Raw genomic sequence first — 13,104 nt, 5'->3', positions numbered from 1 at the left:
CACATTAACTCTCAACTTCCTTCTCTCACACACCCTTCCAAATTCTGTCACTAATCGGCCAAGCTTCTCTTCTGCGTCTGCAACCAGTACAGTATCATCCGCAAACAACAACTGATTTACTTCCAATTCATGGTCATTCTCGTCTGCCAGTTTCTCGGCGTCAATGACCGTAGATGTCAGGATGTCTGAAAACCTTAAATCAATCAATCTACCAGTTTCAATCTTCGTCCAAGCTACCTTAGATAAAAATAAAAAAAATTCTCCATCGCTATATTCCTGACTTGTTTGGACCAACCAGAGTGATTTCATGCTGGAACGGAGGACAGAAACTGCAATATAGTCACAGTAAAGCTCTTGATTATAAGTCAAACGACAGAGTTTTATATCTTGTGCCCTTTGAGTGAATTTTTTCCAGCGCAAAGAAAAACACTCCACTATTTATATTGGGAGTATTATTTACAGCAAAGCTGAACTAGCCATGATAATTTTATTAAATGAGGGATAACTAGCAGATGGGGTTGGTGTCTGCTCGGCTACCCTGCTCACTCACACACCAGGTTTGAGTAACCATTTTGCTTTCTTGGCTCGGTGGAGACGGACATACTGTCCGCGCTCTCCCGATTTTGACTGGCTTTGATTATTTTACAGTTACTGTAATTCGGTGTCTCTTTCGTCATATATATTAAAACATTCGCAGATGTTTTATATATATGTGTAACTTATATTACAGTGCTGTTTGTGTGACAGCGTATTACAGCGTTCTCGCCACAAGGAAGCCTTAATTGTGTTGATACTACTACTCCTCCCTTTTCTTGCCGCCCTCCCTCTTACGTGGATAGCCGGCAGTTCTTTTGGGGGGTCACCTTTCCTATTCGTGGATTATATGTTGCTCCCTATTAGTTTCTTCTGCTCAAGTTAAATTTATTAACGGCTTCAAATATAACTTTTCCAGCGGTTTTATGATTTGTATTCATCATAACTTTTATTGTTCCTCTTAGCGATGCCATTCTTTGTTCAGCTAAAGCGGCCAACGTAGAAGTAGATACATTTGTTCCTGTGGAATTGACCGCTCCATTCTGTCTGGTGCTACCGGTGGCAGCTCGTGAACTACTCATGGGTTACGAGGTAGCACTCGATGCCGACCTTCAACTTGAACAAGGTTTGTTGTAGGGGAGCAGAGAGTGCTATCATGAGCATCCAAGGGTTGTAGGACTTATCCCTTTCAAGGGAGAGTTAGCCTCCCCGGGTGTTGGGCTGCTCTCCCTTCCGAGGGAGACCTTCCCTTCATCAGCCATTTTACAACCTTCCCGCTTTTGGGGAGAATTGCTGACAGCTCAACGAAGATTAGTAGCTGCTATCTCGCTGCTATCTCATTGCCAAAGACTGTGCTTCTCCCCTTGGGAGCATAAAAACTAGAGATATTTTTTAAATTAATCTATGTTGAATATATACTGTATATGAAATACTCTAATTAACAAATTAATTGTTTAAGTACATTAATCATGCTGTATTAATGCCTACATTTATTTTGCTGAAATAAATTGAGGTGAACTTGTGGAACACATTGCCAAACAAAACCTGATGCAAATGATTTAATATAGTTGAAACAAAAGTCACCCCAATAAGGTTTAAGAGTATTATACAACATGCCAAACCAAACACCTATGTACAGTAATATGATTTAATTTGGGAGCGCTAACTTTAACGAATGAAGAATAATAGGATTCAGACTACCCCCTAAGTCTGGGGGTAACTTTAATCCTTTAACCCCCAATGGACATATTGGTACGTTTCACAAAACTCATCCCTTTATCCCCATAGACGTACCGGTATGTCCTTGCAAAAAACTGCTGTCTACATTTTTTTGCATATTTTTGATACTTTATGAGAAACTTCAGGCATTTTCCAAAAGAATGAGACCAACCTGACCTCTCTATGACGAAAATTAAGGCTGTTAGAGCAATTTAAAAAAAGTAAGTAAAAGGGTTAATTGAACTGCTGCTGTACTATTCGGTATTAATATTTAATCTTTCTTCACAGGCCACAATGATGCAAGCAATAGAAAGATACATGAAGCAGGCCATTGTAGACAGAGCCTCTGGAGTAAGTAGCGCTGCTCTGGTTTCTTGTCGGCATATTATGAAGGAGTCCCCTGATGTGGTAAAACGCTGGGTGTCAGAGGTTCAAGAGGCTTTGAGTTCTGACTGGTAAGATTGAAGACTTTACCTATGCAGTTTGAATGAGGATCCTTTCTTTGTATTGTGTACAGTATACATAGAAATTATGCCTCCAAAACTATAATTTGGTTAACTTTTTAGATCCTCTTAGATTCTGTTTGTGTAACGTATAGACTCTTTTTAAAGGAATGTTTATTTCCACACGAATACAAAACCTCGTTATTTACACATGAGTATGACCTCAGCGGAGTTGGAACATTGCTTTTAAATCTTATAATGAGGTATCAATAACCTTATAGGTAGTTGTCAGTTGGTATTGGGGAAGCATGGACCACCCCGCTGGGTGAAACGGTGTAAATTCCAGCTTTACTCTTGATCTGTTTCCGGAACATCCTTGGCCTTTGTTCGTGTCACCTCGAAATGTACTGAGATAAAAATATCCTAGAGCATTATGGTAATAATCCAAGTAGTATTCAGAATAAGACTTAACCTTTAATAGGAATATAGTTTGGTTCATCATCATCATCATCATCATCATCATCTCCTACGCCTATTATCGCAAAGGGCCTCGATTAGATTTCTCCAATCGTCTCCATCTTGAGCTTTTAAATCGGTACTTCTCCATCTTGAGCTTTTAAATCGGTACTTCTCCATCTATCATCTCCTATTTCATGCTTCGTAGTCCTCTAGTGCCTTGTGGAGCCCAGTTGAAAGTTTGCTGAACTAATCTCTCTTAAAGCGTGCAAAGAGCATGCCCAAACCATCTCCATCTACCCCTTAACATGATCTCATTCACATAAGGGACTCGAGTAATCTCTTATAGTTTTTGTTTCTAATCCTGTCCTGCCATTTAACTCCCAATATTGTTCTAAGGGCTTTGTTCTCAAATATAGGTAGTAGGTTTGCTAGGGCACCAGCTACCTGTTGGGATACTACTGCTAGAGGGTTATGGGGTCCTTTGACTTGCCAGACATTACATTGGATTAGTCTCGATGGTTACGGTTCATTTTCCCTTTGCCCACACCCTGGATAGTCTGGCCTATTATTTACATATTCCCCTCTTGTCCTCATACACCTGACAATATTGAGATTACCAAACAATTCTTCACCCAAAGGGTTAGTGCACTATTATTGTTCTGTGTCCACTTTTCTCTAGGTAAGGGTAGAAGAGAGACTTTAGCTATGGTAAGCAGCTCTTGTAGAAGGACAGTCTAAAATCAAACCGTTGTTCTTTAGTTTTGGGTAGTGCCATAGCCTCTGTACTATGGTTTTCCACAGTCTTTAGTTAGAGTTCTCTTGCTCGAAGGTACTTTCAGGCACTATTCTGTCTTTCTCTTCCTCTTGTTTTGTTAGTTTTTTATAGCTTATATAGGAGATATTTCTTTTGATGTTATTACTGTTCTTAAAATATTTTTTCCTTGTTTTCTTTCCTCACTGGGCTATTTTCCCTGATGGAGCCCCTGGGGTTATTGCATCCTGCTTTTCCAACTAGGGTTGTAGCGTATCCATTATTATTAAGAATAATAATAATAATACAAAATCTGTTGGATATTTCATTTTCATACCACGATTGGTGTCCATATAGTAACACTGATCTCGCTAAACTGATATATAGCCTGATTTTTATATATCTTTCAGGCAATTTGATTTCCAAATTTTACGTAATGTATCCATTGTCTGAATTTTTTTTTCTCATGCTTTCATTAAACTCAAATTCTAAAGATCCTGTGCAGTATTAGAGATCATAGTTCCTAAATATTAAAATGATTCTACCTCGTTAATCTTTTCTCCTAATGATATATCATCTTCCTTTGGATATTCCGTTCTCATCTCTTTCTTCTATTTATCTTAAGCCCCACTTCATGTAATATTTCATGCATTCATGTAAGCAAGCTTTGCAAATCCTATGGTATTATGCTAATAAGGACAGCGTCATCAGCATATTCTAGATTTGTCAATTTCTTGTTACCAATCCAGTCCAATCCTTCTCCACCATCCCCAACTGTTCTATGCATTACAAAATCCATGAGGAGGATAAACAACATACGTGACCACATTCCGTTGGAGTTCTCCACTGTTCATAGGAAATTCATTAGATAGGACTCCACCAACATTAATTTTTCACTAGCTATGCTCTTTAACAGAATTAATCAAATTTACGTATTGAAGTGGAACTCGATGATATTGCTGGACTCTCCACAAAATTGGACAGAGCACACCATCAAAGGCTTTTTCATAGTCCACAAATGCCATCAAAAGTTGTTTTCTATATTCAACACATTGCTGTACCACATGTCTTAAAATGAAATTTTTGGGTCAGTATAACTTCTACCTTAACTCTAAATCCTGCCTTTTCATCTTTCAGCTTTTCATCAGTCTTTCTCTAGTCTCTTTAGAATGAGCATACTATATATTTTCATGACAACTGGTGTAAGTGTGATGCCTCTTTAATTATTTCAATCATTCAGATTTCCTTTTTTTCCTAGCTCCCATTCATCAAGTTTTGCCTCTTCACCCCACATTCCACATAATAATCTTGTAAGTAGTCTGGGAGTCACGTCATTTACAGACAATATCATTTCAGCAGTTATTCCATCGCATCCATGGGCTTTCCATCGCTTTACTTTGTTTGTTTCAACTTCGAACACACTGAATTCCTTCATGTGCATATCAAGGTCTTCATCAACTTCAGGTTTATCAATCAAATCATTTTCTTCATATCTCCTATTCATGACCTCACTAAAGTGTTCCATCCAAAGTTGCCTTTCTTCATCTTCAGTTGTTATAACAGATCCATCCCTCTTTTTGATGGGTATATGCTTCTTCTTTGCCCCAGTAGAGATTAACAATTTTGTGAGCAATTCTTACACCATAGCAGCCACTCCCTGAATTCATAGCTTTGTCAGCCTCATTAGCTTTGCTGTCAAGATATTCTCCAGTAATTCCTGGCTATTCTTTTGACTGCACCATCAATACTGGATTACTTAGCATTCTTAATTACTATAATAAAAAAACGTTAATGAAATTTAATGAAAGTAACCTGAAGTTATTTAATTCGTTGTTTAATAACAAAGACCACATAGTAAATTTTATACTTGAATGCAATGGATATTCCATAGCTAACAATAATTAAAAAACATTTCTTGTCAAATTTTACTTGCCAAAATAAAGTTAGCCAGATGGTCAGGTGTTTAGTATTTACAGAACAAAGAATAAGACTTCATCTGCAGTTATTAACTGTCTTAAGAATGGTTGTTGTTTGAATAGTTACCAAGATTGGAAGATTTGATGTGAAAGTCTTGTTTCTAGGTGCTGTACCGTAATTCATGTTATCCTCTTTTTTTCATATTTTACTTTTACTATTATATTCCTATTTCATTAAAAGATAATTTATGGTTGTTAGAATAAACAAAAATATGAAAGTAGTCAAAGAATGCTGTTAGTGATTTGAATTATATTTATTTCTGTGTTAGGTAATTAAAACGATTCCTTCCAAAAAAATCTTCAAAAGAAAGTTTCATAAATTAAAGTAATCTATAGATATAGAAGATAAGATTACTGTAAATTATAAGATTTCAAGAGCTCTGTACTGTAACCTTATGTTTATGTTCATTGCAGTGTTATGGTGCAATTCCATGCCTTGGGTGTTCTTCATCAGATCAGAAAGAGCGATAAACTTGCCGTCACGAAGATGGTGTCCAAGTTGACGTCATCTGGATTGCGCTCTCCGTATGCCATTTGTTTGTTGGTCAGTGCAGTGATTCAAGTATTTATTTTATGCAAGGGCCTCATGAGATGTTCATAGAAACTGCATGAAAAATTACCCTGCTTTTGGCCTTTATGGATTGAATGTACATTACTCTATCCTTTTGGCTTCTGTCTATTTTTCTTTGTTGTGTACTAATTTCCTGTGTTTACTTTCTATTCCTCCACCTTAATGCCCAAATTCTGCTTTACTTTTCCTATAGCTATAAGTTTCTTGCTGCTCTAATACTTGAGGACAAATCCTTCAAGCTGTCTTCATCAAAATGAAAATTAGACTCGGATAGAACTGCTTTACAGTAATATCAATGTCTTCATTGTTACATTGCCATCTAGTTTATTAGATAAAAGGCTTTTTATTTTACTACTTTTTCAACTTTGTTTCTTCCCACATATTTGTCTTACTTATTACCACCTCTTGCTGAAGAAAAACTTTATTTAGCAAGACCTTGTGAGATCCTTGAATATAAGAATGTAGACTTTTTTAAATAGATTATGACAAAGTTATCCTTCAGTATATTACGACTTCTATGTTAATGCTTAATCGACCATACTCCGTAATATTAGCTGTGAAAATAGGCGTTCATCACATTGCTTTGAATGATAAATAATTTTTCATGCCACCAAACTATAGAATTCTCTCATATTGCCTGGTTTTCTTGGTCATGAAATAGATTAGTTCATTTGTTTGCCTGGCCCTTTTAGTTTCTTTAATACGAGAGGAAGAGACACTGATCAGTTACCATACGTCTTGTCTAATGACATTCTGGATGCATTTCACAATTGGTGAAGGTTTGCACCTTGTAGTTTTACCATGATGTGAATGTTAGTGATTTTACTTTTATTAACTTAGGACAACAGAGTATCCTGCAAAAAGAACACTACTTTCAAAGGCTCTTTTATAAATATTTTAGCTTTGGATCTCTCAATGTTCCTTCTCTTCTCCCAATTTTGATATCAAAGGGAAGATTCTTGTGTTGAGGATAGCTTGCTATCAGTTAATGATGTAGGCTTACATAACCCAATAAATATGAGTTAGAAATGAAGTTCTTGAGGAAGTTAATCAGAGCTCTTGCATTATTTTGTGTTGAGCATTATGTTAATATGTCATCCTTATTATTAAGGCATTTACAGCAGCTTGTTCCTTTATGAGGTTAGATGTATGATGAATCTCTATTATGATGTGCAGTAGAAATATTGGAATGGGTTACTGGCAAATAAAGGTCTCTCTAGAAATTAGAGCCAAAATTGTATTGGCAAGTGCATACATTATTTCTTCATACATGTGCATGGCAGATACTTGGGATCTTATAAACATGAAAGAAATTTCAAGGGCGAACCAGAACATGGTGTAATTCAGTGCTGACATTTAAAGGTTGATCATGAATTGCAGAGTCAAAGGACGGGGCAATGCCCTAGAGATCAACCATGTAAACATATGATGAGCTCCAAAGCTCCCCTCTCCAACCAAAGCTATGATCAGGGATAATCAGAAAGTAGCTGCTGATGAATAAATTGAAACTAGGGATGGTCAGGAAGCAACTGCTGATCATTAAATTGAGAGAACTCCCAAACCTCCATCTCTAGTTTACAATAATGGTGAGGTTACAGATACTACTAGAAACTATTGGGCTTGAGCAGGGCTGAAACTCTTGACTCCCAGATTGCGAGACCTATTTTTCAAATAGGCTATCACAATAGGTATTGGAAAGATCATTTCAAAAATTAGGTTTTTGGTGAGATGATGTTCAGGGACTGGAAGACAGACATTTCAATGATTGAAAGGGTTTTGGCATTATGATGGCAAGTTGAGTAGAGCTGGCAAGTACAGGTAGTACAGAAGTAGATAAAAATTAGCAATGTGAAGGTCAATAGAAAAGAATAAAATCATTAAAATGTCCATAGGCAAGATACACATCATATGATACTTCAGACAGTGCAAGACAAAAGGTAAAGAGACTTCATACATCTAACCACGTGGAGAAAAAAAAACCTGATGCAAAAATGAAGAGGATATATTATCTGACATCCATTAGACCACAGTTCAGCTCTTCATAATTACATTTGTGACAGTGTTTTCTTTTCTTCCCAATTGATGATCAACAGCCCTTTGCATAGTTCTTATCAAGGATTCCACTGTGGTAGCCGAGTGAGTGCATCCTGCGAGAATGACTATCCTCAAATTTGATCTATTCATAAACAATTACCAATGCTTTGTCTGGATCATTTCAGTAGAATTTATTTATTCTTATATGTTTCCTTTTCCCGCAGAGTATTGAGATCCTTACTAACAAATCTACCCCAAGTGCTCCCCAAGGGGTTTCTGCCGTTAAAATCTTCCCTATCTAGTTGAAATTCATATTATACAGTATGTGGGTGATAATATTTTGTATTGAAGCCAATATATACAGTATATATTTTTTAAACAGAATTAACTTCATCTGAAAACAAAAGTGAGGCATGTAACTTTGGTTTGTAAAATCAAGAGGTACAAATGCAAGATTACTTATTTTCGTCTTCTATTTAAGATAAAGGGATATTTGAAGACAAAGCATTTCAACTATTTATAAAAGATCTGTTTACAGCATAAGGAAAAATATTTTTTAAGAAACTAAACTTTTTAAGTGTATGCAATCATTACTATTGAAAACTTAATCTATTGGGTTAGATCAAAGGAAGGAAAAGAAACGATTTGGGGCAAGACCTGAGGTATATGTCAAGATGATTGTTTAGTACTATTCTATATGATTTATTTTCAGATTCGTATTGTTGCTCGTCTTATTGAAGAAGATGAGGCCAATGCAGATTCAAGGCTGTTCGATTTCCTAGAATCCATGTTGCGTCACAAGGCTGAAATGGTCATATATGAAGCAGCAAATGCCATTGTAACACTCAAGAAATCCTCTGCCCGTGACCTAGCACCAGCTGTGTCCGTTCTGCAGCTCTTCCTCTCCAGCTCAAAACCAACCTTAAGGTATGATGATTGTTCAAATTGTATCTGGTGTATCATGGCTTTAGAACCCTCAAGCCAAATGTTCTTAATACATTATTTATTCCTACACAATCACAAACCCTCTTCCTCTAATAGGAGTATACTTTCTCCTTGGCTGGAACTTCGGCTGTTGAAATTTGTTATAAGGTGTCAGTTGTTACTTTCGGTTAGAGTGAAGTGCCAGCCCCCAACGTACACTGAGTAGCCTCTTTGCTTTTAGCTGCTAAAGAATAGACATATTCCTGGATCTATCAACTGGCTGTTTTAATTTTGTTTTTCTAATTTATGGTTAGCAGTTTGTGAGAGAGAATTTAAGGAAAACGAAATGTTTTGAAGTGTTCCCGATAACTGTAACTGACTAAACAAAATTCAATGAATTGAGGCAGCTTCTATGAGTGAGTATATGCCAGTCAGTATGGGAAGCATCACAATGTTCCAAACATGCTTACAGATTTTGCCTGTGGTTTGCCAAAACTTGCTCCTTATGGGGAGGAAGGGAGGCGGCATTAAGGCTGTCGAAAATGTTCGGACTTCTACAGTCAAAGTAAGAATTCAGACCGGCCATGGCTAGCTATGTACAATCCATCATGAGAATGATGACAAATCCATCTCTGTAGACTTGAAGGACACGTACCCTGGGATCCATTCCCTCTGTCATACAGGAGGTTTGCTCTACTATTCTTTGAGGAAAGTAGCAACCAACTCAAAGCCCAATGCTACGGACTGGCTACCACTCCTCAGGTGATCATGCTAGTCTTTTGAGCACTTTCAATCAGCACTCGTCTACCCAAGGGTCTAGGCAGTTGTCCCCTTATACTATCCTCCAAGGGAATCCCCTAAGCATCAAGATAGACATTTCCTCTTGTTTCCTTCTGTTGATCAAGATATATCGAGTAAGGTTCTTTATGATTCCCAGTTAGTGGTGAAATATCTGGGACTACTTTAACATGACAGCTATGGGGGCTCCCAGCAAACAATGATAGCAACAGTGTTAACATAACTGTTGCTACACTGCCTTCCGGATAGACAAATACAGTGTCTTCAGAGACTTCTCCGGTCAATGAGAAGGCTAGTTCCCAATGATCACTCCAATATTTTCTGAAGTGTATTGGTTTGCAACTAGAGCTCCACTACTTTCAGTTTTGGATGAAAACAGGAATACCCTAGAGTTGTATGACAAATTCTGTCATGAGTATTTCTTCTCCGAGAATCTACCATCCACAGATGTAGAGAAGAAGGGGTGAGATGCTTACCTGAATTTCCTCCCATCTAGAAGATGTTATCAATAGAAGGATCGCACCTTCCTTTTAACTTAATGGGAATGCTTGCAGTGCTTCTTTGCTAGTTTTCCAGAGGGTTTGATAAAAAACTTGTTAGCAATAAATGGCCATAATACTTCCATCTGCCTAAATTTATAAAGAAGTCCCCCTTGTCAAGCAGGTGCAATTTTGTGAATAAAAGTCAGGATGCAGCTGCACAGGTTCTTTGAAGCAAAAACGCTGCTTAAGCAGATGCTCAAATCCTAGACATAAGCTTTTCCACCCCTTTTTCAGACTCTCCAATTACTCAACAGTTGGTAGAAGATGATGAGATTCAGAAAGACCCCAACTGCTTCCTAGCAGCCACAGGTCAAATGGTACCCATGTGAGCTGTGTATCTCTCTTCCTTTGTTGTGAAATCTCCCCAATTTCAGAGGTTAACATAGCACCCTGTCCCTGATCCAAGTGATAAACTACATTTCTAAGGAGCCAGTTTTCTTAATTGGATCCACTCTTACAATGATTAGGCCTGGCGAAGTGAGTGGGAAAATCGTATATATTTTCCTGTATCAATAGCCATTCTGAAAGATAAAAAAAGATTGCCATCTCTTTGGTTCAACAATTTCTGAATAGGACTTAGAATCCTTCTTCGTCTCCTTCTTACAGAGGCATCTAGTGGGGCAAGAATGACTTGTCTTCGGTCTGGCTTAATGGGAACAATTAGGCATGCACTCCCTGTATACAGTCACAGAAAGCTAGAATATTGAATCTACCCTTCAGGAAGAAGCTGTCAGTGGTGCAACTATTTTAAAGGCAGGAGTCTAAAAGCACCAGGCAACCTTTACAGCCCACGAACTATGGAAATATACCCACAATTCTTTAGATACATTTTCACTGTAACCTGTGGTAGCTGCTCAGCATGTTGTGTAGGTTACCTATCTCCATACGGGAAAAGAAGTATCTTGTTTAAGACAACGCTTGTGATGTTAGTCTCAGATTAGAGGTGAAGTGTCTGGTCCTTTTCCTCTCTTGCTTCCCCACATTCACATCTAGATTTTATTGTATGAAAGTGTTGCGATTTGTATTAAAGGTTAAAATGATACTAAATGGTGTGAGTATACAGATATGATTGAATGATTTTTGTTATAAAGTGCTGAATGGCCTTTGATGCCTCAGTGCTTGGCTTAATGCCTAAATCCTATATTCACTCGCTCACTCTTGCTTCCCCTCTCTGAGGGAGCAGTTGTTCTGTTATTTACTGGATCGGCCTTTGATGCAGATAGGCTTCCATACTGAGCAGCTGTTCTATACAAAACAGTTATAGAAGCATCTCCCCCATCTCCTTACGAGGGGAAGGATAAATAGAATGTGTGATACATCACACCTAATTGGCTATGCATTGTGACATCTTATTCTTCCAAGAATATAAGTTCTTCCTTTATCGTCTGTCAGCAGACAGAAACCTAACCCAACCTACGAGAATCTATTCTCAAGTGTTGAAGGCGGTAGGAATCAACACTCCCGTACCTCTTTCAGGTCCGAGTATATTGACATCCTGGGATTTTAAACTAACAATGTGGTTATAGGAGCTTCCTCCTTCAAAGGATAAGGCTCTTATTAAAGAACGAGAGTTTGTATTTGTGTTGGAACAAATCCCAATTTTTAATGTGGTTCGTATTTTTCCTAGCTATACAAACCTGAGTGCCTATAAGTTTCACTTCCTGCTTCAACCACCCTGCATGCCCTAAATGAAAGTCAAAGTGGCTACTCAGTGTACCTGTTGGTGGGGTTGGGATTCCCTACCACTCGCTGGTAATTATCAACACCTTGTTATAAATTTTAACAGCCGATGTTCCAACCAAGCTGAAAGCATACTCTTATTAAAGGACTCGGGTTTATAGTTACAAAAAATGCAAATTAATTTTAAAATGAGTGAGAGTCCACAGCTCAGTATTATAATTAGTATTTAGCAATATCTATGCAAATAGGGACATACTTGAACAATTCAGAAGGAGATTTTTTTAAGGTTCTCCCATTTTCCTGTCAACATTAGTACAGTAACGTGATATGCATACATACAATGTTATGAAATAAAGTACGGATGATATAAAAAGTAAAGAGCAGTGAATAATCAAATAATTGGAAAAATATACAAGGAAAGGTGATATTTTAACCTGGATTTTAAGGTCAGATATACAATTGTGTAACTAAATCTAGAATTTATTGTCTTTTGATCCCCTGACTGCTATTCATTAATGAATTTTGACAATGGTAGGCCATAATATCAATTCTACAAAATTGGATTTACTGCATGCTTACTAAAAAAGTACATTTTATTAAGGCAATGTGTGTAGAAAATGTTTGTCCCATTTTTAAACACTATCAAAAGAAATCATGATATTGAAAAATTAAATATGGAGATAGGAAAAGTCATAATGTGTTTTACTTGCAGATTTGCTGCTGTCCGCACTCTGAGCAAAGTGGCCATGACCCAACCCAGTGCTGTTACTGCATGCAACTTAGATCTGGAAAACTTAATTCAAGATGTGAATAGATCAATTGCAACCCTTGCCATCACAACTCTGCTGAAGACTGGGTCTGAAGGGTCGGTAGACAGGCTCATGAAGTCCATCTCTTCCTTCCTCAATGATATTTCAGATGAATTCAAGGTTGTTGTTGTTGAGGTAAGTCCATAGGCATTTTTCATTTTTCTTTTACATGGTGCAATGTAGTGGAATAAGTATTGAGTAAATGTACATGGTTCTAGCAGTTTAAAGGTTGCTCATGAATGGCAGAGGCAAAGGACAGTGACAATGCCCCAAACTCCTTTAGAATGACCATGTATCCTTATGATCGGTGTCCATGCCCCCTCTCCACCCAATCTAGAAACCAGGGAGAGCTAAGCTTAGCCTTG

General features: G+C 37.5%; 2 protein-coding genes across 2 annotated transcripts in view; one reads left to right on the top strand and one right to left on the bottom strand.

Moving 5' to 3' along the window:
• Ddx1 (ATP-dependent RNA helicase Ddx1) overlaps positions 1-13,104 on the bottom strand; it is a 221,241-nt gene that overhangs the window by 135,393 nt on the left and 72,744 nt on the right. The gene's annotated exons all lie outside the window — the stretch shown is intronic.
• LOC137645938 (coatomer subunit gamma-2-like) overlaps positions 1-13,104 on the top strand; it is a 42,988-nt gene that overhangs the window by 27,955 nt on the left and 1,929 nt on the right. The window contains exons 4-7 of the mRNA XM_068379008.1: positions 2,041-2,207; positions 5,796-5,925; positions 8,699-8,913; positions 12,643-12,874. Coding sequence (XP_068235109.1) covers positions 2,041-2,207; positions 5,796-5,925; positions 8,699-8,913; positions 12,643-12,874 — 744 coding nt within the window. The remainder of the gene's footprint in view (positions 1-2,040; positions 2,208-5,795; positions 5,926-8,698; positions 8,914-12,642; positions 12,875-13,104) is intronic.

The sequence above is a fragment of the Palaemon carinicauda genome, chromosome 1, assembly GCF_036898095.1.
Source record: "Palaemon carinicauda isolate YSFRI2023 chromosome 1, ASM3689809v2, whole genome shotgun sequence".
NCBI lineage: Eukaryota > Metazoa > Arthropoda > Malacostraca > Decapoda > Palaemonidae > Palaemon > Palaemon carinicauda.
The sequence above is the reverse complement of the archived record's forward strand: the minus strand, read 5'-3'. Positions and strand labels throughout refer to the sequence as shown.